At 35.3% G+C, this 27,782-nt stretch overlaps 1 protein-coding gene across 2 annotated transcripts; it reads left to right on the top strand.

Annotated features, from left to right (window-relative positions):
* The first annotated feature begins 3,750 nt into the window (after positions 1-3,750).
* LOC136035254 (centrosomal protein of 120 kDa-like) lies at positions 3,751-21,087 on the top strand. Of its 2 annotated transcripts, none has more exons than XM_065716924.1 (2): positions 3,751-3,815; positions 17,906-21,087. In XM_065716924.1, the coding sequence occupies exons 1-2, from the start codon at positions 3,796-3,798 to the stop codon at positions 20,340-20,342; spliced, it is 2,457 nt and encodes an 818-aa protein (XP_065572996.1). In that variant the 5' UTR covers positions 3,751-3,795; the 3' UTR covers positions 20,343-21,087. The 2 variants fall into 2 exon arrangements, with proteins under 2 accessions (XP_065572996.1, XP_065572997.1); XM_065716925.1 differs by lacking the exon at positions 3,751-3,815 and adding an exon at positions 4,037-4,088.
* Positions 21,088-27,782: the final 6,695 nt, after the last annotated feature.

Below are 27,782 nucleotides of genomic sequence, written 5' to 3'. Positions count from 1 at the left end.
CCCCACAATCCCTGGGGGAGGGGCTACAAGTTACAAACTTTGACCAGTGTTTACATATAGTAATGGTTATTGGGAAGTGTACAGACGTTTTCAGGGGGATTTTATTTTGTTTGGGGGGTGGGGCTGAGGGGAGGGGGCTATGTTGGAGGATCTTTCCTTGGAGGAATCTGTCATGGGGGAAGAAAAATTCAAGGAAAAGAGCTCATGATTTTCTAGCATTACTATAAGAAAATAATGAAAAATAAACATGAAAACGTTTTTTCAAATGAAAGGAAGGAGTATCATTGAAACTTAAAACGAACAGAGATTATTACACATATGAGGGGTTCTAAAAATACTTTAGCATAAAGAGCGAGGTATTTAGGAGGAGATAAATACCTCGCTCTTTATGCTAAAGTATTTTTAGTAATTTCAACTATTTATTCTACGGCCTTTCTGATTCAGGGGTCATTCTTAAAGAATTGAGACAAAACTTAAGATTTAGTGTAAAGAGCGAGGTATTAAAGAGGATACAAACCCCCTCGTATACATAATAAAAATATAAGATTATGAAAGTTTGTTACGTAAGTTGCTAATTTATAAGTTACGTATATTTTTTACTAATAAAAACATTCGTTAAAAATTAAAAGTTCTAGTTGCCTTTTTAAGCAACCGAAAAACTGTAGGGCAACTAGGCCTCCTTCTCCACCCCTTATTTCTCAAAATCGTCTGATCAAAACTAAGAGAAAGCCATTTAGCCAAAAAAAGAATTAATATACAAATTTCATTTTAATAATTTATGTGCGGAGAGCCAAAACCAATCATGCATTAATTCTAAAACGTTCAGAAATTAAATTAAAAAAAACTATTTTATTTAGCTGAAAGTAAGGAGCGACATTAAAACTTAAAACGAACAGAAATTACTCTGTATATAAACTGGGTTGTCCCCTCCGCAATCCCTCGCTCTTTACGCTAAAGTTTGACTCTTTGCCACAATTCTACTTTTTAAAACAATTAAAAGCTACAGCGTAAAGAGCGAGGGATTGCGGAGGGGACAAACCATTTTATATACGGAGTAATTTCTGTTCGTTTTAAGTTTTAATGTCGCTCCTTACTTTCAGCTAAAAAATTAGTTTTTTTTTATTTAATTCTATTAAAAACTAAAATTTCTAGTGCCTCTTTTAAGGGTAAAAAGATTGTAGGGAAAGCAGCCCTTCTCCCAAGCCCATTCATTTTCCAATTCATTCATATTCTATGGGAGAAATATGATTTGGGCTATATATTTTGACATAAAGGGGAAGGGGTACAGTAATAAAGTAAATTGAAGTGTAATTTAGGAATGAAATAAGAAATATTCATAATTTTAGGAGGTTATTTTCCGAATTTTATAATGTTGCCTTCTCAATTGAAGCCTGACGCCGCGTCATTTCCTTTTTGGCGGCAAATAGCTTGTTTTTTTTTTAATGGAAAACGGCGTTCTTATTAGCAAGGATATTAATATTTGTTGAAATCACCCCGAAACCGGATAAACAAATAATTCGGATAAAGCTTTCTCAGGGCCAGATTTAAAGTCTTGACACTTCTAGGCGAAAGTGGTTTTACTGCTTTGAATTTGTAGCAAAGGAGGGAGAAAGGATCCTTAAGAAAATAACCTTTATGATGACAAATTTTATTTTGTCACAAAATAAATCGCTTATTATAATAATTTGAAAATCAAATATTTGTACGTTGGGTGAATTAAGTAAATCAAATAAACCAACAAGGTATTGGAAATAAGTTGAATCCATTAGTAGATTAAATAAAAAAACAAGTTGTTTTAAATGAAAGTAAGGACCGACATTAAAACTTAAAACGAACAGAAATTACTCCGTATACGAAAGGGGCTTTTCTTCCTCAACGCCTCCCTCTGTACGCTAAAGTTTGGCTCTTTCTCTTAGCTCTACTTTTTAAAAAAGGAAAAAACTTTAGCGTAAAGAGCGGGGCGTTGAGGAAGAAAAGCCCCTTTCATATACGGAGTAATTTCTGTTCGTTTTAAGATTTAATGTCGCTCCTTACTTTCATTTAAAACAGTTTGTTTTTTTAATTTAATTTCTGGACGTTTTTTAATTCATGCATGTTTTGATCTTGGCTCTCCGCACATAAAGAATTAAAACGAAATTTGCATATTAATTTTCTTTTTGGCTAAATGGCTTTCTCATAGTTTTAATCGGAAGATTTTGAGAAAAAAGGAGAGAGGGAGGAAGCCTTGCTGCCCTCTAATTTTTTGATTACTTAAAAAGGCAACTAGAACTTTTAATTGTTTTACGAACATTTTCATTAGTAAAAAATATACGTAATTTACGAATTAACTTACGTAACGAACTTGTATATTCGTATATTTTTATTGCATATATGAGGGAGTTCACTCCTCGTCGATACCTCGCTCTTTACACTAAAGCTTAAATTCTGTCCCAATTCCTTAAGAATGACCCTTGAATCACAAAGGCCGTAGAATAAATAGTTGAAATTACTAAAAATACTTTCGCGTAAAGAGCGAGGTATTACGAGGAGGTTAACCCCTCATATGCGCAATAATTTCTCCTCGTTTTAAGTTTTAATGCTGCTCCTCACTTTCAGTAGAAAAAACTTCTCATATTTATTTTTTCCTTGTTTTTTTAAATAATGCAAAAAAATCCTGCGCCCCCTTCATTGAAAGTCTCTTCCACCATGAGAAGTTTTTCCATGGAAAGATCCTCCCGCATAACCCCCCTCCACATCAACTCTCCCTCCCAAACCAAAAGAAATCCCCCTGAAAACGTCAATACACTTCCCAGTAACCATTACTATACGTAAACACAGGTCAAAGTTTGTAATTTGCAACCCCTCCCAGGGAGAATGTGGGGTAGTAAGTTGTCCCCAAAGACATAGTTATTAGTTTTTATCACTATGGTGAATAAAATGGCTATCTCAGAATTTTGATCCGGTGACTTTTGGGAAAAAATGAGCGTGGGAGGGGTCTAGGTGCCCTCCAATTTTTTGGTCAGTTAAAAAGGGCACTAGAACTTTTAATTTCAGTTAGAATGAGCCCTCCTGCGACATTCTAGGACGACTGGGTCGATACGATCACCCCTGGGGAAAAAAAAACAAAAAAAAAACAAATAAACACGCATTCGTGATTTGTCTTCTGGCAAAAAATGCGAAATTCCACATTTTTGTAGATAGGAGCTTGGAACTTCTACAATAAGGTTTCCTGATACGCTGAAACTTATGGTGTGATTTTCGTTAAGATTGTATGACTTTTAGGGGGTGCTTTCCCCTATTTTCTAAAATGAGGCAAATTTTCTCAGGCTCGTAACTTTTGATAGGTCAGACTAATATTGATGAAAGTTATATATTTGAAATCAGCATTAAAACGCGATTTTTTTGTGTAGCTATTGGTATCAAAATTTCATTTTATAGAGTTTTGGTTACTATTGAGCCGGGTCGCTCCTTACCACAGTTCGTTACCACGAACTGTTTGATAGCAGCACATAAATACATGTACGTATTTAGCCTTCCCTCAATAGTTAGTAGAGATAACAATGTCAATTTTTCATGGCCAATTAAAGACCTTAAGTAGTTCATCACACGACGAACGATTGAAAAGAATCTTTCTCCTGTGCCATTTGTGACTGGCAGACTAAGAACCATTCTTAATTTTCAATTATCAGGGATTCAAGAATTTCTGAAGTTTATTTGGCTTGTTTAATGGTAGAATTTCGGCACTTTTTCAGATTAAGAATATGCGAGTTTATCTGCGACTTACGGCTAATATTTAAAAGTTCAAAAGTAAATAATATGGACAAGAAAGACCAAAGGTATATAGAAAATGTTTTAGTCATATTCCAAAATAAATGCTAAAAAGGACCAACTACTTAACTTAATTAAGGTTGTTAGCCTATAAAAGTGACTTGAAACTTACATATATTCGTTAAATTCTAGTTTAGCTACTTTTTTCTATTTTGGAAAGGGGTAATGTTTGGAGAGTTAAACTTTCAGCCACGAATCCAGGGCCAAAAACATAATTCGGGAAGGTATTGCCAATCTCCCATATTAACTTGAATAATCTTGAAAATGTGCCGACTTGACAGGTGTATACCTATTGTAATTTTAACAAAACAACATCTTGCCTTAATTTTTACCTCATAAATCTGGGATTGAGTAAAGTTGTAAATCTGAAAACAGTTTTCTTGTAGCCCACTACTAAGAAGAAGATCTGTTTTGCAAGGTTTCACTTTCATAACACAAATATTTTAAAGGTCTCGTGCCCTCTAGAAAGAGAAGGATTGGAGATATATACTTCAAAATGTCTTCCCAGGATATATTTTTGGCCAATGTTGATATTATCTGAACAATTGTTTTGGGTCATGATATTAATAGATGAATTTTGACTTTTTGAACATCTTTTCTCTCTTGCAAAACTACTGCAACCTCACTGTTATGGAGCTATTATATATTTACACATTAGGGGGGAGGGGTAAAGCATAGCATATATTTAAATACAGCAATGGTTAGTTTATGTATTTAATATATGTTATGCTTTACCCCCATCCCCCTAATGTGCAAATATATAGCACAAATTTGTTTCAAAACTATTACAGATTTGCAATTTCAAATATCCAATCAACAAAAATAGAAATAAATCACAATTCTATATGTGTAAGTACAAGAGTATTTGGGCTGGAATAACTCCATAATGGTGAATTTGCAGTAGTTTTGCAAGAGAGAAAAGATGTTCCGAAAGTCAAAATGCATCTATTAACAATAGCTTCATGACCCCAAACAATTGTTCAGGTAATATCAACATTGACCATATTCTTTAATCTGTAGACCCATCTTTCATTTTTCTAACCTGGCCTCTTTTCAAGATAGCAAAAAGTAGATAAGGTATAAATCAACAGACTATTCATGTTGCTAAGAAACAAACTTACCTCTATAGCCTAGTCAGAATTGCATCCTGAATCCAAATTTAACATTTATTTGCATTGAAAATGGACTTCACCCTTACTTCCCTAATGTGCAAATATATACCCTGATTCCAACACAGATGAATGTTAAGTTTAGATTCAGGATGCAATTCTGACTATAAAGGTAAGTTTATTTCATAACTACCTGAATAGTCTATTAATACAAACATTGACCTAAACAGTAGCTAAACTAGAATTTAAACCTTTTATTTTGTTATTTAAAATGGCTTGTTCAAAATCTTCCTCAAGGCTATTACCTTTCTTAAGCCTGCAAGATTTCCTAAGCTATTATTCTAGTATCATTTGTTGAACTAGTATCTTCTAAACAAAACATAATTTTCCATAATGTTAGGGCTCTTCTGAGAGAGAAATGTTAAATAAAATCAGTGCTATTAGACTCTTCATTTTATGTTCTTTAAATACATCATTAGGCTATATTTTTTTTTGAGAATGCAACCCTCCCCTTATGACCCCAGATATAGCCCTAGGATAAACAAAACTAAAAGAAAACCCTAAAACAACAAAATTCTTACTTTGATATGCAGCATGTTCCCATTAATCAGGTTATCATGTTTGCTTCCATTTTTTTCTATAATTTTAGATCAGTTCTGAATAATATTTAATTTCCAACAAATCTGAAACTCTTTTCCAATCATGTATAGGTCTAATGATTTTGATAGGGAAAAAAGCCTATTGATAAAGAAACAGCTGCTAAACAGCAAACAAGTGTATTAATTAGGGCTTTAGGCTATTTTGACCCATCATTTGTCAGAAAAGTAGCCATGATGTGCAGAAAAAGTCTAAAATGAGAAATATCATAGTATGGATTTTATTTTATTAGCTTAATTACCTTAATTTGCACTTCAGAGTGATGAGATCCAATGGATTAGTGTTGCTCTGTGAGTGATGATGACTGACATCTGCTACTGATCTGGATCTGGCCAGCAGTATTTCCAGTTTCTGCATGATCACTTGCTATCCAGTGACTTCTTGGAAGTCACAGGTGAAGTTGCTGACACTGTAGACTTGGAGAGGGAATTACAGTCATTGGCAATTCTTTTGGAGAAGAAGTTTTGATGCATTCTTGTGTTCACATAGCATTTAGGAAGTTTCTTTGAATGGCCTCTTGTATGGGATAGGTAGGACTTGGTAGGATGGAGACTAGATGTGTCATTGGAGAGTTTATAGGTAAGCAGCATGTCACCTCGGCTGCAGTTGTACACCAGAGTGTACCACTGTATTAGTATGTTTTCTTCAGAAGAGTACTAATTCTCCAGTGTGATCAAAATCTTCAATGGGTTTCATTTATAAAATGAAGCATTTTATTCCAGACATTAAATATTGTACTTGTTACTGGCCAAGTGTTATTTAATCTGCAAATTTGGATTGGTGTTTGTTCTATTGTTGTTTATTGTTCAATTATTGTTGATTACTAACTTAAATCACACTTGCTAGGAATATGAACAAATCCAGTGTATGTCAGTTAGTGATGATAATCCTGCAAGGCATCTGCTGTATCCCATTGTGTGAGCTGTGGTTTAGTCACTTAGTCCTTGTCAAGATTTGATTATAAGCTGTTGATGGTTATTGATCCCAATATTGTCTTGCTAAGACTTCCATAGACTTATGATGCAGTTGTAGAAGAAATAGTTTCTTTCTCTTATTGTGGTATGCTTGCAGAACAGCTTCACTGTTTGATCTCTGGTACTTGACAAATGTGTAAGTTCAGACATGTCTTTGTTGCCAAACTGGAACAGCACATAAGTCATTATCATGTCACCTCTTTGTTAGTGGTGTGTAAGAGTTGACAGCTTAAGGCTCTGCAGTTGGAATGGATTCTCTTTATCTTTGAGATTTGTAACACATTTTGTTGCCAATCTGTGGACAGATTTGAGAGCCATTTGGTCCATTTTATTAATTTGCATGGCAGCAAACAATGAGTACATGAACTTCTAGGTAATTAAACATTAAATGACTATAATGTTCATGTAAAACCATAAATTTTGAGTGTATGTACTTTACTATATTATACCTTTATTTACTTTTAGATTTGCAGGTAAATTTGTTTTTATTAAAAGTTTAAATCCCATTTTTAAGTGCTGGTAACTGTGACATTGCCTTAGCCTCTTTACCATCTATCTTTAACACCATTTACTTTTAGGTTTTATTAAAACATGCAATAGGCCTAATATACCTGTTACTGGCTGTTAAGAACAAAGTTTTGATTTTACACAATTATAGTTTGACTAGTAGTCCACAAAAAGTAAGAGGCATAAATCATTACAAAGAGAACAGGCTGCAGACTATGATTATTAATGGTCATTATTCATTTTACATTGTTTTCTATGAGAACTGGTAAAACAACCTACAGAGAAATATATAGAACAGATAAGAACAATTATTTAGAAAGCATAAGAACTTGAATAATGATTTGGCTAAAAAAAAAAACAGTGAAAGATTCTTCATGTACATATATAAGGCTCAAGAATATGTAAAACTATTCCAAAGAATGAGGGTATTCATCTACCCTGAGCCAATTGGGTAACATTATTACAAACAGACTCGTTGGTCAAGGTTTAGACCACAAAGGGCCATTGGCTCTAAAGTTTGCTTCAGCAGAGTCCATGACCACTTCTTGGCTGCAATTGCATTCTGTGTATAAATAGCCAAATAAGCACATATCCTTGTCTTGAATTCCACTCCTTGTTGGTTTTGATTGAATCAAGCAAGATGCAAGACTATTTTGCAAGCTTTAATTTATTTTTATTGTGATTCCTTGAATCAATCTTGAGTTTAGCATAATTATCAACTTTGCCATGAGCAAACATTGATATGTAACAGTGATGTTACATGTTGCTTGCAATTGCAATATGCTCTTTCTTTTAGCTTGATTAAATAAAAAAACTAGTTTTTTTAACTGAAAGTAAGGAGCAACATTAAAACTTAAAACGAACAGGAATTACTCCATATATTAAATGGGTTGTCCCCTCTGCAATCCCTCGCTCTTTACGCTAAAACTTTTAATTGTTTTAAAAAGTAGAATTGTGGCAAAGAGTCAAACTTTAGTGTAAAGAGCAAGGGATTGCAGAGGGGACAATCCATTTCATATACAGAGTAATTTCTGTTCGTTTTAAGTTTTAATGTCACTCCTTACTTTCAGTTAAAAAAAAAACTATTTTTTTTATTTAATTTCTGAACGTTTTTGAATTAATGCATGTTTGATTTTGGCTCTCCGCACATAAATTATTAAAATTAAATTTGTATATTAATTCTTTTTTTGGCTAAATGGTTTTCTCTTAGTTTTGATCAGACGATTTTGAGAAATAAGGGGTGGGGAAGGAGGCCTAGTTGCCCCCCAATTTCTCGGTTACTTAAAAATCCAACTAGAAATTTTAATTTTTAACTGACGTTTTTATTAGTAAAAAATATACGTAACTTAAGAATTAACTTACGTACAGGCACGTACGCAGGAAATTTTTTTCTGTTGATTCTGTGGGGGGTAGTTCTTTTATTGCAAAAACGTAGATTTTAATGAAAAATTATAGTTTCCAAAATTGATCCATTAAAAGCTGTACTTTATCCTGAAAGGGGGGGGGGAATAAACGCCCTAATATATAGGATAATTCTATTTTGCTGTGGGAAAGCAAACTATCTTTACAAAAAAAAATAACAGCACAATTGCTAATTACTTCAAAGAGGGTCAAAAGTTAGACAGAAAATGGGTTAATAATTGGGCAGTGACTTGACCGGATAATGGCATGTTGTAAAATCCCCCAAAAAAGGCTTCACAAATGTATCTAGATTCTTAATAAATGTCCTACTTTTGCCAGAAATTCCAAGAAACCATGGGGAAATTAAACATATCACAAAGTTTCGGTCCTGAAGGCCCCCACCCTGCGTACGTGCCAGCTTACATAACACACTTTTATATTCTTATATTTTTATTATGTATACGAGGGGTTTGTACCCTGGTCAATACTTCGCTCTTTACACTAAATCGTAAGTTTCGTCCCAATTCTTTAAGAATGACCCCTGAATTAGAAAGGCCATAGAATAAATAGTTGAAATTACTAAAAATACTTTAGCATAAAGAGTGAGGTATTTATCTCCTCCTACATACCTTGCTCTTTATGCTAAAGTATTTTTAGAACCCCTCATATGCGTAATAATCTCTGTTGGTTTTACGTTTCAATGTTACTCCTTACTTTCAATTGAAAAAACGTTTTCATGTTTATTTTTTCTTTGTTTTTTATAGTAATGTTAGAAAATCCTGCACCCTTTTCATTGAATTTTTCTTCCCCCATGACATGTTCCTCGAAGGAAAGATCCTCCCACGTAGCCCCTTCCCCTCAACCCCACTCCCCAAGCCAAAAAAAGCCCCCTGAAAACGTCTGTGCACTTCCCAATAACCATTATTGTATGTAAACACTGGTCAAAGTTTGTAACTTGCAGCCCCTCCCCCAGGGATTATGGGGGAGTAAGTCATTCCTAAAGACAAAGTTATTTTGGTTTTCGACTATGTGGAACAAAATGGCTATCTCAAAATTTTGATCCGTTGACTTTGGGAAAAAATGAGCGTGGGAGGGGGCCTAGGTGCCCTCCATTTTTTTGGTCACTTAAAAAGGGCACTAGAACTTTTCATTTCCGTTAGAATGAGCCCTATTGCGACATTCTAGGACCACTTGGTCGATACAATGACCCATGGGGAAAAAAAAAACAAAAAACAAACAATTAAACACGCACCCATGATTTGTCTTCTGGCAAAAAATACGAAATTCCACATTTTTCTAAACAGGAGCTTGAAATTTTTGCTATTTCTGATACGCCGAATGCGATGGTGTGATTTTCGTTAAGATTCTATGACTTTTAGGGGGTGTTTCTCCCTATTTTCCAAAATAAGGCAAATTTTCTCAGGCTCGTAACTTTTGATGACAAAGACTAAATTTGATGAAACTTATATATTTAGAATCAGCATGAAAATCTGATTCTTTTGATGTATCTTTTAGCGTTTTTTAGAGTTTTTTAGAGTTTTGTTTGCTGTTGAGCTGGGTCGCTCCTTACTACAGTTTGTTACCACGAACTGTTTGATAAATTGCTGTCTTAAGGTTTTTGACTCTGGTCTAAATTAGGTGTAGTTTGATCTATGATTTTGGAAACATTATATCTTTCTTAGAAGAATTATATTTTATTCATTTTTGAGAATAGGTTTAGCAGTCCATGAACAATTAATACAATCACTAACATGTCTTTTATGTTTTAAGTTTGAATCTGTATTGTATATGTATTAAGATTTTATTGTTACTTTATTTTGTACCTTAGGATGATTAAGGCTCATGCTGGATCCATTCAGCTGCATGTTGATAATTGGTAATATGCAAAATAAATTAGTAACTGTCACTGTGTTAAAGCTCCAGCAACATGACACAAAAAATCAATCAGTTATTTGTTGGGTGGGTTTGGGAATCCCAATCATATCCTATTTCCATGGTTAGTGATTCCATTCCATGTCTAACTTTAATCTCAATGTTGTTGTAGTTGGAACAATCATTTTATCTTCACTGAGTCCATTCCAAAAGGATTAATGACTTGTTCAGTAAAAAAGTTCTTATTTATTCTGGTATCTACAGTCTCTTTAGAAAATCTTTTGAATGTCTACTTGTTGCTGGGTTGAAATGTTTGATTTGAAAATACTGATACTTTGCTGATTAAGATATTTGTGGGTCAACATAATGTTGTCACCAGAATACTAGAGTTGGTATTGTCATTTTTTCTAGCTTTTGTCTATGTGGTGTGTTTTGGAGACCAGTTATACACTAGATACATATCTTTGAACTTCCTTAATCACTGTTGTATCATACTTGTATAAGGGAGGGGTAAGACAAGCTCAAGAGTCCATAATAAATAAATTAAGTGCTGAATTTTTAGTTTGACCTCCAGTTTTAGCAATGTTTCTACCATCTGAACCAGCATTGCTTACAAAGGATTGTGTCTTTGCAAGCTAACAGAAAAATGTTAGCTAAAATATTAAAGAATTAAGAAATACATTTATTAATTTAATTGATTTAAAAAATTAAGAAATTAGATTGTTGACAGAGATCTAGTATCAAATTTGACCACTTTTACAAGTACAGTAAAACTTATGATTTTTTTTCTCCATTGAAACAGAAATTACCAACTACTCTAGTTTTAAAACATGTATTATATTTTTGTATATATTTGAAATCCAACTTAAAGCTGTGTTGTTTGTTTTTTTTACAATTGAAGTTGCTGCAATATTTAATTTGAATATGATAATTTTAAGATTTTCTGTTCATATAAAATCACCAACTGTTCTGTAAAAGTTTTGTTGGATAAAAATTTTAAAATTTAAAAAATTTTAAAATTTTAAAATTTTTTTTTAAAATTTTAAAATTTTGTTGACATAAAAATAGGTAATTGCTACTAGTTATTCTAAAGGACCTAAGCCTGAATCAAGGATTTAGATTGCCTGCTGGCCAATACCCAGGGAAGCCAAGAATTTGTTTTGCTATTGCCTAGTTTTGCAAGGCTATTTCAAGGCATATTTTCAGTGTTGCAGACTTGAAATATACTTGAATCAACGAATTGGTTTGTTGTACAAGTTTATTCTTGAAATTACATTCTTGAAACAAGCTTGAATTAAGTCAGTTTTGGAACTTTGTTTCATGTCTTGATTTAAGCCTGCAACAAGCCAAAACGAGGGCTTGTTCAAATGGAAATTAAAAGCTTTAGTGCCCTTTCTAAGTGACCAGAAAGATCGGAGGATAACTAGATCCCCTCCCATGCCCTTTTTTCAGCAAAATCATGTGATCAAAATTTTGAGATATCCATTTTGTTCAGCATAGTTTAAAGATTCAATAGCTGTGCCTTTGGAGGCAACATGACCCCACAGCCCCAGAGGAAAGGTATTTAAGTGATAAAGAATAAACTTTTTCAGTGAACTCTCTCTGAAAATAATCTTGTGAATAATCTGGAAGTTTATTATTTTGTGAATGACCTGAAAAGTTATTTGTTTTTTGTGTATAAATAAGCTAGTTTCAGTTATATTATTTTAGTCATTCTACTAATGATGATTGCTGTATATACGATTGAATTATATGGATTTTTTATCTTTTTTTTCACTGTCTAAATAAAGGATCTATCCCTTTTTGAACATTTATTTGTTTGTCATAGTACAGCATTATGGTCTAAGAAAAGAATATCTAACTGAAGGTGTTGCATCAAAAATATTTTACATAATTATAACTAAGCAAAAACTTTGAAAACTAGAAAAATAACTATTCTCTAGGGTCTTTATAGACTTAAGCCTATATGATAGACTTATAACTCTTGTTATAACTTATATGTTAGTATATATACTAAAGACTTTAGGATATATAGACTTAGGTGCAAGACTTAGCACATAACTGTTCCTGGGTATGGAGGAAGTCATTTGTGCAGGTGGCCAAAATTTGGTCCATCATTTTCCTAACAGGCTACTGTAAGATCAGACTCTAGTCCAGTTTGGCTGTCATAACTAACAAATTTCCTTGTATCAAGTTTTCTCTGAAAGGCAAATAAGTGTGCAAAATCAGGAAAAAAAAGCCTCAAACAAGACTGCTTCATGTTCCCTAGTGGCCCAACTTTTGGCTTATTGCAAGCTTCTCAATGACAAATAATATATGTAAACAATGGGGAAACTTTATAACTAACTTAAATAACTTAACACAACTTTATTACTTTATAACTTAAAACAAAATAAACAGACACACACAAAAAGATGTAATATAATTTAAGATTTTATCATCAGTCAACAATCTTTAGTATTTCCTTCTTTAGAGATATTCTGCATGAATCAATTCAACTTTTTGTTAAAGAGCAATAACTTCTAATTATGCAGATAGACACGTCCTTGTATGTATCCATTTACATCCTTGTACTAAGTGACATTTCTACTGTCTTTAAAATATGTAATGAAGTTGTTTTGTGGTCTTCATAATTTTTTGCAATTGGCATTCAATTATTCAAGACCATGTTCTAAATAGTCTCTGAACCATCATAAGTGGAAAGAGGTATAACATGTCTATATGTGACAGTCCTGGTCTTTTCCTTTGCAATTCAATGTGATTTTTACTGTTCCTACATCTATGCTTTTTTCTTTTTTTTAGCTGTTCAGAGTCATTTGTCATCTTGTGTAATTTTGCATGCGTTATAGGTACTATAAATGGTGCAACCACTCCTGGTGGAAATTTACGTATTTTGTGCTCCTGAAATGTATATAAATATGACATCACTCGCCATTTTTTTTCCAAAATTAAGGCTTTAAGCGAATTTTCTAAAATTCATGTCCTCTCTAGATTTTTTTTTTTCAGGCCAGAAAATCCCAGGGTGCTAATTTAAAAAAAAAAATGCTGAGCCATTTTCAAGAAAAAATTAATAAATACATAAGTTTGTAATTACATACATACATAGTTGCTCATTTAAAGAATATACATGTATACAGGCTTATGTAGCTGGATTAAAATTTCGGGGAAGGGGTTTCAAACCCCATAACACCCTCCCTGGATACGGCCATGGAAACAAGTATGGTCAGGAAGATGCTTATGTGTGGACTGGGATAGTTACCGCACAGCAAGTTCTTAGTTACCATATTTGCCAGGCAGGAACTTTCCAGCAAGTTCTTTAAGTTTTAAAATGACCTCTTGGGGTCCATAAATAGATGCAAGGTCTTAATTTTTATACCATGATTTGTGGGAAAACCACAAATAGCATGATCAAATTGAGCGGTTTTTTACCATCAAAAACGGGGTAAAATTTTGAAACAACAAAACCAAATGACATGTAAACCATATTTTGTAAGATTTTTGCATCTACCTTAGTTTGCAACAGTTTCGGAATAGCTTAACTGAATTCTTTTCGTGCAGTCAGTAACAACGAGGGTCTGGAAAAATTTTAGTGTTTCACCAAGATTTATTCCTGCACCACCAAAAAAAAAGAATGGAAATAGATGTAATAGAGAAATATAGGAAGAACAAAAAAATCTGCGAACTGGGGGAATTGTTACTATTTCAATTTACAAACTTCATTTAGTTTCTATTTATTCATTTAAACTACTATTATGTAAAATTAAATTGAGTATTATTTGACTTACTCTTCTTTCATGAGTGACAGGAGTGTTGTCTCAACCTGAGTTAAGGGTGATGATAGTGATGATACTGCTTTTGGCAAGCAGTACTGCTGATTACTCCTACATTTAACAGATAGCAAACAGATAAAAGATAAACAGATAAAAGGTGGCATAAGTTACCCTTGTGTGGCGAAATAAAATTTAGAAAACGTAGTCCTTGGGGCTATGAAAAAGTAAAAGGACGGTGGCTTCAATTTTGAGGGGGTACTTGCCCCCCTAGGATTTTGAACAACATATTTTTTTCGTAATACCATAAAAAATGACTTTGGTACTTTCATTGACAAAATCGAAAAACGATAAAATCACTCCCCTATATTTCATAAAATATAACCCCCCTTCCCTCCGCTAATGTCTGAATTGACGTCACGGGAAAAAAGTAAAATTCCCTTTAAAGGACTAGTTATGGATCTTCAGGAGGTATTGGAAATTTTACAAGCACAGTTGAAAGTGAAGATTGTGATTGTATCATTGTTAAGTTATCTAGTTTCGTAATGATAAAAACGACTTCTTTAAATTTGAATAAAAATGAAAAGACAGTTAGATATGAAATGAAAATGGAACAGTCCTGCGATATAACTTGGAACCAACATGGTTACAAGGCGCTGAAAATCTTAACTACGGCTCTGCCAAATGCTCCACCTTAGTCCAAGCACATGCACAGAATTTTTTTTTAGGGAATAAGTAGTGAAAAAAAATTACGTTCAATATTTGGACAAGAAAAGCCCAGAAATTTGAGAAAATTTAGGACTTTTGGGGTCCGAGGCCCCCCTATTCCCGTACGTCCCTACCCATTGTTCGAATTTATATAATTTGTGTAATGAAAATGTACCTTGTCAGAAGATTTATAATGGGAAGCTTTTTCTATTAAAGAAAGCAGGCTCGTTAAAAATTTTAGTTTATTTACATTGTGTCATTAAAATTTGTGTTATGTCATTTAAAATTAGTAATAACAATTTTGTAGCTATAGAATATGAAAGGGGGGGGGGGGTGAGAGAAAGGAATAAAAATAGTTTACTAAATCTTTAATCCTTGGTAATTCGACACTGGCTTTATAGATTAACAGCGAAATTACCACTAATGCATTTTAAGCAGCTTTTACTTAATTAATGAAATAGTTTAGTGGCATAGAACCTACGAAATATATGAATTTGTCATTAAAAGTAAAATTAATGTAAATGGTAAATGAACAAGAGCAAAGAGCTCATATGGCACTTGTGACGAGGCGAGAAGAGCTAAGAGCCAAGAGATCATATGGTATGAGCTCTAACAAAATTCTATGAATCAATAGATTGATTTAAAAAGGAAAATAAGAGGCTTAATGCCGGTCAGGATTTAAACTAAGAGCTCTGAGTCACGATGTCCTTGTAAATATCAAAATTCATTAAGATCCGATCACCCACTCGTAAGTTATAAATTCCTCATTTTTCTAATTTTTCCTCTTCCTTTAGCCCCCCAGATGGTCGAATCTGGGAAAACGACTTTATCAAGTCAAATTGTGCAGCTCCCTGACACACCTACCAATTTTCATCGTCCTAGCACGTCCAGAAGCACCAAACTTGCCAAATCACTGAACCCCTCCCCCCAGCTCCTCCAAAGAGAGCGAATCCAGTACGATTCTGTCAATCACGTATCAAGGACATTTGTTTATTCTATCCACCAAGCTTCATCCCGATTCCTCCACTCCAAGTGTTTTTCAAAGATTTCCCCCTCCAACTCCCCCCAATGTCAAAAGATCTGGCCGGGATTTGAAATAAGAGCTCTGAGCCATGAATTCCTTCTAAAAATCAAATTTCATTAAGATCCGATCATCTATTCGTAAGATAAAAATACCCCAATTTTCACATTTTCCAAGAATTCCGGTTTCCCCCTCCAACTCCCCCCAATGTCACAGGATCTGGTCGGAATTTAAAATCAGAACTTTAAAGCACAAGATCCTTCTAAATACCAAATTTCATTAAGATCTGGTCACCCTTTCGTAAGTTACAAATACCTCAATTTTCAAAATTACTCCCCCCCCTCAATTCCAAAAAAGAGAGCAGATCTGGTCCGGTTATTTCAGTCACGTATCTTAGACAGGTTTCTATTCTTCCCAAATAGTTTCATCCAGATCTCACCGCTTTAACTATTTTCTAAGATTTCCGGTCCCCCCAGCTGCCCCCCCCCCAAATATGCTTGATCCGATTGAGATTTAAAAAAAGAGATCTGAGTTACGAGGTCCTTCTAAATATGAAGTTTCATGAAGATCCGATCACTCCTTCGTAAGTTAAAAATACGTAATTTTTTCTTATTTTTCAGAATTAACCCCCCCCCCCCAATAGAGCGGATCCGTTCCAATTATGTAAATCACGTATGTAAGACTTCTGCTTATTTTTCCCACCAAATTTCATCCCGATCCCTAAGCGTTCCCATCCAATCTAAGCGTTTTCCATGATTTTAGGTTCCCCCACCCCAAACTTCCCCCAATATCACCAGATCCGGTCAGTATTTGAAATAAGAGCTTTGAGACACGATATCCTTCTAAATATCAAATTTCATTGAAATCCGATCACCCGTTCGTAAGTTAAAAATACCTCATTTTTTCTAATTTTTCAGAATTAACCCCTCCCCCAACTACCCCAAAGAGAGCGGATCCGTTCCGGCTATGTCAATCATGTATCTAGGACTTGTGCTTATTTTTCCCACCAAGTTTCATCCCGATCCCTCCACTCTAAGTGTTTTCCAAGTTTTAGGTTTCCCCCTCCCAACTCTCCCCCAATGTCACCAGATCCGGTCGGGATTTAAAATAAGAGCTCTGAGACACGATATCCTTCTAAATATCAAATTTCATTGAGATCCGATCACCTGTTCGTAAGATAAAAATACCTCATTTTTTTCTAATTTTTCAGAAATAACCCGCCCCCCCCCCCAACTACCCCAAAGAGAGCGGATCCGTTCCGTTTATGTCAATTATGTATCTAGGACTTGTGTTTATTTTTCCCACCAAGTTTCATCCCGATCCCTCCAAGAAAAAGACTGAAACAAAAACTAACTTAAAAAATTATTAAAATGGTTTAAGAAATCAACAACAACCTCCAAGCCACCTTGAAATCCTCAGACCTGAATAATTACGAACACCTTCATACGTGAAAGGACAATGCAATCATTGATAGTTCAGAAGTTCTAAGATGTAGATAGCGGTATTGGTGCCACGTTGTCCACGCGCAAAAAGTGGGGTAGCAAAGTAGCAATGCTACTTGGCAGTTTTCAAATTTGTTGGCAGATTTTGTCCGAAAGTACTATTTTTACATATAAAAATACTTTTTGATCAAAGAAAAGATGTCAAAGCATAGGTTGTGCTGCTAAAGTTTCGGCAGCTTTTGGATTTTTGTTGAATTCTGCTATTTGCAGCTTTGGAACTTTTTCCATGCCTGCACGTGGTCTGTACATGTGACGGACATGCTCCCCCGGACTTCTTGTGCTTGTCTCTTGGGAATTTTTTGCCAAGTATTTTTTTTTATCCTAAGGTTAGCACAGAAGGGTTCCAGCTATTGATTCTATTTCTGATGGACCGGGCTGATATTATTTTCAAATTGATTTTAAAATTTTGACTTTTTATGTGCAGGAACTTTTTTTTTTCTTTGTAATATTTTTGAAATAATTGTAGTAATTTTTTATGTAATAATTTTTGTAACAGCGATTATAATTGAAAATAAACTAGTCTGTAGATCCAGCTAATGTACTTGAACTAAACTAATTACAAGAATTTGTTTCTTTGCAGGAAACGATCTGACCAGCTGTTGCTTCTTATTTTGAGGGTCTGCCAAGCTAATAATGTTCTTCTACATAAAGGCCAGACATTAATCATAGAAGCGAAATTTAATGGAGAATCATTGGCTTCCGACCCTATTCCTGGCTCAATACATGCTGATGTCAACACTGAACTTGCTTGGTCAGTAAGTAGGAAAGAATTGCATGACTTGAGATTACAAAAGGCTCCAATTAAAGTTGAACTTTATGCTACTTCTTCTTCTCAAAAAAAGCTCTTGGGATATTGTATATTGGACCCAAGAACTGCAGAAGTTGGAGCAACAGACCAAAAATGGCATAAAATGATTGGTTCAAAGCATGCAGATAAACCTGTCTTGTTGTTATTATGTTTAGCATTAGAAATTGATGAAGAGACACAAGTGGTAACTCGTGTAGAAACTGTAGAAGAAGTGACTGAAAAGAGGGTAGAAAAAATGGATGTATCAAACAAAGAAGAAGAAAAGTCGAGAGAATTTGTAAATACTGGGTTTGACCTGAAACCAGTGCTATTTGAAGGTGCATATTTTCGGATTGGACCGGCTGATCGTTGTCATGATAGCTTTTGTTTTTCTGTAACTGTAGTGTTTGCTGATAATCTACCTTTGTTATTACCTGACGAATCCAGTAACTGGCCTCATTTAGATTCCAAATATCATTTTTATTTCAGTCTTCTCGGTTGTGATATCACAACTGAAGCTTTCCAGAATATAACAAGTCCTGAATTTTTAGCAGAAAAGGCTAGTGCTAAGATCAAAAGCTCTGTGTCCTTCCTAAAAAGATTCTTTGAGCAGCAAAAAATATTTGAAGTTCAATTTTTTTGCGATGATTTTGCTATAGGCTATTCTAGTGTTGACATGGCTCAGTTGAGCTCAAAAATTGGAAATGAAATTTATTTAAAACCTGTATCTATTGCTGGGCAGTATCCTTTGAGAATGATGAATGGTGAAATACCAAAGAATGCACTTGATCAAAACCCAGTAGTGGGCTTGTCATTAACTCTAAGCATACAGCAAGATCTTGAACGAGAAGGATCAGTTGACAATAAGTTCGTTCAAGCTTCTGAAAGCGGTAATCAATCACGATCTGAAATACCATTAGAGTGTAATGCACAAGAGCTAGAAATGGAAGTCAATACTCACAGTTCTTTGGCAGAAGAACGCTCAGGAATGTCAGCATTGCCAAAAACCAATAAATATCTTCAAGAAAATCCTCTGTATATATCACCTAGTCAAAATAGACAGTCAAGACTTGATTCTGAGATTGAACAGGCCAAAAATAGTGATTATATATGTTCATTTGTTAAGGAATTGGAAGATTGGAAAGAAAGACAAAAGACGAAATTGAAAGACGAATCAGATAAAGAGGAAATGAAGAGGTTTGAAATGTTATTAAATCAGTGGAGGCAACAGTATACCCAATGGCAGAGTCTATTTAAGCAGAAAGTGAAAAAGTGTGATGAAATTGAGAACAATGCCAAAACTCTTCTTCAAAATTTAATGAAACGTGAGGAAGACCTAAAACAAGTTGAGGAAGATTTTGAAAGGAGTAAGCGTGAGTTGGCATGGATTTCTGATAGGATGCATGCTGAAAGTGATGAACGATGTGAGAAACTGAAGTCAGATTTTGATCTTAAACTCAAGCTAGAAGTGGAAAAAGTGAAAATTTTACAAAATGAAATTAAACACTTGACGTCTAAAGAGTCGAAAAGTCCAATAGTTGTTGAGCTAAAGGAGAAAATTGCTAAAATTAGTGCTGATAAAGATCTTCTTGAAGAAAAACTAACTCATGTTCGGCAGTCCAAAGCATACTATAAAGAACAATGGCTAAGAGCTCTTGATAAAATAGACAATCCGTATTGTTCGGGTGAAGTTGGGGACCTCCAACAAATGGTCAAACAAAAAGATAGAGAAATTGAGCACCTAAAATCTCTTCTATTTTCAAATTCTAAAAAGTCGGAGGATATCCAGACATCAAGCAGTGGTAAAAATGACTCACCCCTTGTTCGAGCAGCCATTGAAAAAGGAATGAGGGTATCCAGGGCAGGAACTGATAGTGAGTTGACTCGTCGAAAAGTGGAACCTCCAACCCCAGAAAGTGAGACCAGAGCAAAAGGTCGGTTTAGTCGATCGAAATCTGTAGAGGGGAAGAGAAAACCGTTGACAAATAGTGAGAAGACGATCAGACCCCCATCAATATCTAGGAGATCTGTAGCTAAGGCTGATCCATTGCCTAATAGAAGACCTTTAGTTTCACGAGCTTCGTTGGAAGACATGCAAAAAGAATTGGAAATGCTGGAACGTCATCGACTTGCAATGCTCCAGTCTGGACTTTATAAAGATATTGACACAGTTATCATTAGAACGGATGCAAAAATTGCTAATCTTAGACAAAGTCTTAATTCGGATTAATTTCCAGTACGGAAATATTTCTTAGAGAGCTGTAAAATTTTCTATTCGCAGTGTGTAGACTTATTTTCTGCCTAGGCACGATAAAAGCATTTGTAGAGATTTTATTGTGTTCACAGAAAAATTATAAAGTTTTTTTTTTGGCTGGACCCACTGTGGTTGCCAATAAAATCTACCTTGTCAAATTCCGTAAATTATACTAGAGATTGGAAAAACCTAAAATTTGTTTGTAAAAAAGATTTCTATATCCATCTAAAATATGGTTGAAACAGTTGTGGTATCAGAAACCTTGATCTTCCTATTATTTCTGAAAATATAAGAAAAGAATATAACGCTCAAGAAAATCTAAAGCTCATTTGCGCATACCACAAAGCAAGTTGCATCTCAAAGAAATCTTTAAAGTTCTAAATATTTAGAGAACCAAATGAAATTGGGGAAAACGAACTGAACCGATCGATATAGAAGTCGTTGGAAAGGGAAATTAATGTGTTTTATCAATGGATTCAAAATTAATTATGTAAATCTAGCCGATATTAAAATTAATTAGAATTGCAAATACGTATAATTCATTAATTAGAAAAATAAAAGGAAACACAGTTTCATGTAGGGTCTGACATAGAAAATTTCATTTCATCAAAATTAATTAGAACGGAAATTAATTAATCCAAAAATGAAAGGAGGCACAGTTTCATGCAAGGTTTGGGCTTTTTTTTATTTCTTGAGAACCAACTAAAATAATAAAAATGGATTTAACTCATCGCTATAGTTTTGTGGAGAGACTTGACTTATAACTTAGTAGAACTAGTTGATTAAAAAAAAATAGAAAAGATTTTTCTTGAATCACCAAACGGGTGGCAGAAATCACCTGTGATTTCTGGTGACAGAAATAACCTGTGTTTTACGACAGAGGCACACTGAAACTACTTGTTCCTTTGTGAAATTAATTTTAAAGAACAGTTTTTCTGAGGGAAGTAAAGAGCCAAGTTGAAATTTTAAACGAACAAAAATTATTGCATCACAACTTATCTAGCATATATCGATAAAACTGTCAGTATGTGGATGTCAGCGCTACCAAGGCAAAAATGTGATTTTCCTTGTTGTTCAAGGTGGGGTACGGTAATTCTTCTATTTAAAGTTTGATCATGCTGATTCCAATAGCGCACTTTTCATTTCAAACTGAAGTCATTTTTGAGGGATTTCTTTTTGTTTTCACAATAAACTTTTGTTTCTAAAAATAACAAAAATAATAATTACCATTTTTGAATCACTGCCAGATGATAATTTTTTCTCATTAGGCACTTTCTTTCAAAACGTCTTTTTCAACTTTCGGTTACTATGGGCTGTGATTCACTCTTTACTAGGTTGCAGCTACTGCTGCAACCATGATATTTTTCGGAGTCATTTTCTATTCAAGCTGAATTAGTAAGAAAAGCTTGGATTAAAATTACCGAGAATTGTGTAATATCTGCTATTTGCAAACTATGTGATACCTTTTTCTATGATATAAGTAAAGAAATGCTTCCGTTAAGAGAGCTGCAAAAACAAACAAGTAGAAATTTCTTCCGATCAAAGTACGATCACTGAACACGAAGGGAACAATGAAATCGGCATATGATCGTTATTACAGACCGACTCGAACTTTAAGCCGTCCTGGCCGAGTGGGTTGGTGCGCTGGATTCGGGATCCCTTGGCTGAGAGGACGCGGGTTCGAATCCTAGTGTACCCAATTCTTCAGTTTGGGACGGGGGTCAGTGGCGTGACTCTGTAAGCTTAGCTAGAGTCGACTCAGCTCTAAATGGGTACCTGGAGTAATCTGGGGAAGGTAAATAGGAACGGTGTGCGAAAGCACAGGATGGCTGGCCCCCAGCCCCCCATTGCACTTCCTGGCTGAAGGGCCAAGAAACGGAGATCAGCACCACCTGTACGGACTGTAAAGTCTAATGCCGTATCCTTTACCTTTTTTTTTACTCGAACTTCAATCTCCCTTCTCAGGAGGTAAGTCTTATACGCACTGTGCTGCAGCAACTGGTTACAAACGAGTATTTTAAGGTTTGATGATATCTGGACAATCTCAACAATGCCAACGAAGTCAGGGACAAGCGTTATAAATTATGGAAACTATATGATGCTCTATCATATAGTCAATATGATGCTCGAATTAGTAATCTGTAAGCCAATAAGCAGTTATAAATTAATTTTGATGAGAAATTTCTTAAAAGGCGTAAGATCATGGTCGTAGCAAGTGACTTGCGTAAAAGTAATGACAGCGGGGTTCGTTCTTCACTAGGACTTCCATGTCACAAAATTTCATCATCATTGCAACAAAAAGAACTAAGTTATATAGTAACAATAATTATAGTAATTTAAGTTATAAGTTATATAGTAATTATAGTAATTGAAACTTTAAAAACACTATGAAAAAAAACACTGTCAAATGAGAAAGTGATTAACTGAATCGGATTCAAGTATGGTAACTGTAGCAATTATTTTACATTAATTTTAATTGTAATGTTAATGCATAAACTGCAGTTGTTAGTTGGTCACTTTAAGTACACGGAACACTGCTATTATTTATTTATTACATGGAACGCAGCAAGAACGCTTCTAGCTCAGAAATAGTAGTATAGTCAAAGTCCAGAAATGCCAGAATTCCTTCAAGGACCCCCCACCCACCCAATCCTTTTTTGGGGAATACCAGTAAAAAAAACAAAGGTAGTACGTCGTGTGGTGGTATCTTATGTATTGAAAGCAAGAATGGAAGAAGGCTAAACACTCCCCTCTGATCTTCCTTGTGTGCAATTTTGCCTGTAATCATATTTTGTGTTAGACACTACAGCGCAGTGTAGTGTCTTCACTGAAAGTCTCTTTTGATTTTTAATGTACTTTGAGGGCACACTGTCGTTAGCTAGATCAGTGTAACACTATGCTACCCAGTGACAAAAATCACTATATTTTAGTGATTTTCTGGTTTATCTAGGGATTCTCTTCAATTATTTAGTGATTTATTCACAAATTTAGTGATTTTTTTAGGCAATAAGAAAAAATAACTCGAGATAGTAATAAATCCCTAGGGGTAGCACGCTGGTTTAAACACCACTACTTCAGTTCCCATTGGGAGTCGTTTGTGGACCTCTCTAGGGGTCCGCGGAGGATAATTTCCGAAGTTATCATGAGCGCAAACCATTGTTCCCGGATTCATTTAGTTCAAAATTGCCGGGCTAAACATACGCTAAATATGATGGACCAACAGTAGATTATTGGATAATTTGTAAATGCTAAGCTTTAATTTTAATACATTTTCTACTCATGGGACTAAAGTGAATAAAATATCTGAAAGTTTTCGATTATTAATTAAATTAACAAATTGTAACGGAACGCCCATCTTTACAAGATCTTACGCTGAACCCTGTTGAGGCTCAATCGAATTGGGTTTACCTGACCCCGTCACTACTAAACAGGCCTGCACAACATGGGCGTAGACCAGGGTTGCCAACTGCTGGCGTCTTAAAAGAGTGCAAATCAAGGCCAAAAAAGAGTGATTTTTGCTATAAAAAAAACCAACACGAATCAAAAATTTGCATGCGCACAGCTGCCGCTTTTTGCACATCACCCAGAGGTGTAAAAGCGGGCATCTCAAATGAAAAGTGTGCAAGTTGTTAATCCGGTTCCTTGGGTTAATTAAACTCCTCACGAAGTGGTCAACTACTGACATTCAAAGTGAATGAAAACAAACACCCAAAAAGAGTGATTTTCACTCTTCTGTATCCCCTCTGAGGTACAAAATTTCACATGAAAAGTGTGCAAGTTGGCAATCTAGGCGTAGGCAGCATTTTGTCTAGAGAGGGCAGTCGATTCTGTGACGGAGGGGGGCCCTATAAATGCTTCCCGAATTCCTTTGAATATAGGTCTTTAGAGACTCGTCATTCTATATTACGCTAAAACTTGACTTTTTGAATTTTCTATGTTCTACTTTCCCGCAATACTAAAATATAATAGACACACTATCCTACTTTCAATTTCCAGAAAACACAAACACCACAAAAGCGATTTGACACAAATCACGATACAGTTAGATAACAGCTTCTTGTTATAAGACTTAGATTCATAAGTCTAAAGTTGGACAAAATTAAATATCAAAATAGGTACAGGGGAGACCAGCCCATGTTTAACCGAAGCAAATAATGTCAATATAAAAACCTATGGCGACTTCTGGAGGATTATAAAAGCTATGACAGATAGCTGTGTTTGTTGTTAAAGTGTCTGGCCTTGACTAATACTAATGCCAAAAATATCAGATTAGATCACGTTTTAAGGTGATTAAATCTAAAATTTTCTTCAATTTTCATCTGAAGGCCTACGCCTAATTATGGATCCTAGAAAAGCCGTAAACTCAGGTTCTATTCTCATATTATTTGCCTGTACTTGTCAGCTTTCGAGACGTGCCATCTTTATCGGTTTGCTGTAAGCATTTTTTCATCCCGCGGGACGGCAAACTCCCACGTTCGGGAACTCCCATAATAACCGGGGCAGGTTCGGCATGCCGTACCAAGATGTCCAAAAGTGAGCTATGCTTGTAAAAGCTGTGCAAACAACATATTTTAAGGTTGAAGGCAAGCTCAAAACCCAAAATTTTATTAATTCTGGTATTGTTTCATGCTCTCAGACTAGTAGGTTAACTGAAATTCTCTTTTTTTCTGTTAAATGTCATTTAAGATAAAACTTCGAAACAAAAGAGGAAAGAAATAAAGGTGGCTGGGAACCAGAAGAAAAGAAAGCAACAGTGTTTTCTGTCTTAGCTGACAAAAAGTCAGAAGGATTCGCTAGAAGTGCCATGGGTGTCCCTAGAGGAACGCTGCAAGACTACATAAAAAAAAGTTGAGAAGCTGAATATCCCTCTGCAAAGTCTGGACCTGAGTTTCTTCACACTTTTTTACAACACATGATAAATATTTACAGAGAAAAAAAAAAGGATTAAACACTTACTTGAAAAAAATAGCAGATATATATTTCGACTGTACTCACCTAGAAGCACATAAATTCGCATAGGATTATGCCATTATTAAGAATATAAAAGTACTGGATAACTGGAAATGCAAAGGTAGTGGAGACAGTGGAGGAATTGCAGGTAAAGATTGGTACCGTGGTTCTATGGATCGCCTTAAAACTCTATCAGTAAGAATGCCAAAAGGTACAAGCTTATGACGGACAACTTCTTTCAACCGTCACAGTGTAGGAGCTTTCTTTAACAACCTGGAGCGAGGTCTAGATTAACACATGTTCAGACCACGAGACATTTGGAATGTTGACGAATCGGGTCTGAAAACATCCACAAATCTGGTAAGATCATTGCACATCGAGGCCAGGAATAAGTAGGGAAGGTTACATCAGCAGAAAGAGGTCAGTGGACCGGACCACGATCTGTGCTGTTGTTAATGCACTGGGAACACAGTCCCTCCTGTACTTATTTCCCCTGGAAAACAGTGTCCGGAAATTTTACTCAAGGGAGCTTTACCAGGAATTATCATGATCATCTCAGAAAATACTTCTGGCTGGATGACTGCCTCTCATTCTTTGCTTTACTTAACGCATTTTATCAATCAGGTCAAACCCCCTCGAATCAGTCACCTGTACTTCTGAAAACAGACGACCAGATCAGCCGATATACCATTGAGTTGCTTTATCCAGCTAAAAATAATGGTGTTGTGCTTTCAACTGTCCCTCCAACTCCACTACTCACAAACTCCAGCCTCTAGAAAGCATAGTCATGGGGCGCCTTAAGGCCTACTACAACCGGGAAGCCACAATTTTTATGAATGCCCATAAATACAGAACTATGGGGAAAGCATATCCAAAGGCTATACTCCTGAGAATATAATCAGTGGAATCAGAACAAGTGGGGTCTATTCTGCTAACAGGGATTCCTTCAAGGATCATGAGTTCCCCTTGTCATATGTCTCAGACAGAATGGCTACCACATCTAGTGAAGCACTTACCAGGCAAGTTTCTATGTTCATCGCAAGTCCTGTGCGACATTTAGACTCACTATTTTACATAGACCCCGAAACAGACAGAGCACAGGTTCTTTCTCTAAATGAGGAGCAAAGGTCAGCAGATGATTCATTAAAAGAGATCATTTATGCAAACCCCTTTCCAAAAGGGCACCACGAAAAAAATAGGAAAAAGTCAGAAGTGCTTACTGACATCCCCGTGAGAACTTATTATTGCTGGGATAAAAGCTGTATCTACCAAGAAGGCCCTAGTCCTAGAAAGAAAGAAACTCAGAGAAGCAAAAAGGCTAAATGGCACAAGGCATATTTCTCGTAGCAAGAGTTGCAGTTGGAGTGACGACTCTGACGTAGATAAACCTGTATACAACAACTGTTCAGACCCCAGTATGGACGTTGAAGACGAGCCCCTTACCAGCAACCTCCAATTTGACACTGAGAAAGTCGAGGCTGCTCATCACATTCTGGTTGAGCTGAAAAGTAAGAAAGAGAATCCTGTTCACTATATTATCATCATAAAAAATTAGCAACTGAACAACTTTTTCCCTTTTCTGAAGGAGACTAGAGCAAGAGACTGCACTAACTAACGAGCCGGATAGTGTCTTGAAGACAGAAGTTGACATGAAACTGCAACCACTGACAGGTGGAACACCAATATTAGCGGAACAACTTACTTTTGGTGTTGACCAGTCTATTTATAATTCGAAATTAATAGTTTGTTTTAAACCTTACTGAAATTCATTTTGTAGTTTTTTAACTGACCATATTGTTTCTTGATTTTATACCCAAAATATAAGTTATAATATTCCCCTGGCCACTTTTCTGTTTTTATTGTCAGGTGGCCGAACGCAAGCAGAGACGGCCGAACCAGCACCAGGTGATCCAGGTTTGGAACTCTTGACCACTTGGATAGAGGCACCCAGGTCAAAAAGCGGTGGAGTATTCTAATTGTCTTTTTCGAGGATGGTATTGAATGAGTAACCTTTGCATTTGGCATACTCAGCAACTTCTTATCGCTTGAAGGAAACGATATTTGAAAATTTCTGTTTTTTCCGACTTTATCAACCATCTACCAGTTAAAATCCATCAGAAGAATTCCAACATACGAAAAATTATCGTTAATATCTAGTGTAAATTTGAAGTTCAAGGAGGGGCGGCTTTTCTCCCCTCCCCTGCCCTCCTTCCATACGCCCATACTGCACAATACCAAAATATTCTACTGGCTATGAGTATCTTTCACTTAATCACTCTGTAGTTGATTCACCAATACGTTGACGAAAAGATAAGAATCTGTCATAAGTTTTTGCTACTCATTAGCTTTGAATTCTAAAATCATTTTACGGATGATGCTGGGTGATATTGCATAGTTCAAAACACAAGTATTTGGCAAATCTGCCTCTCCCAGAACAAAAATGACCTTTTTATTACATCTTTGTAT

Source organism: Artemia franciscana, chromosome 14 (assembly GCF_032884065.1).
Source record: "Artemia franciscana chromosome 14, ASM3288406v1, whole genome shotgun sequence".
In the NCBI taxonomy this organism is placed as follows: domain Eukaryota; kingdom Metazoa; phylum Arthropoda; class Branchiopoda; order Anostraca; family Artemiidae; genus Artemia; species Artemia franciscana.
Note: the sequence above shows the minus strand (reverse complement) of the source record. Positions and strands in the feature narration are given on the sequence as shown.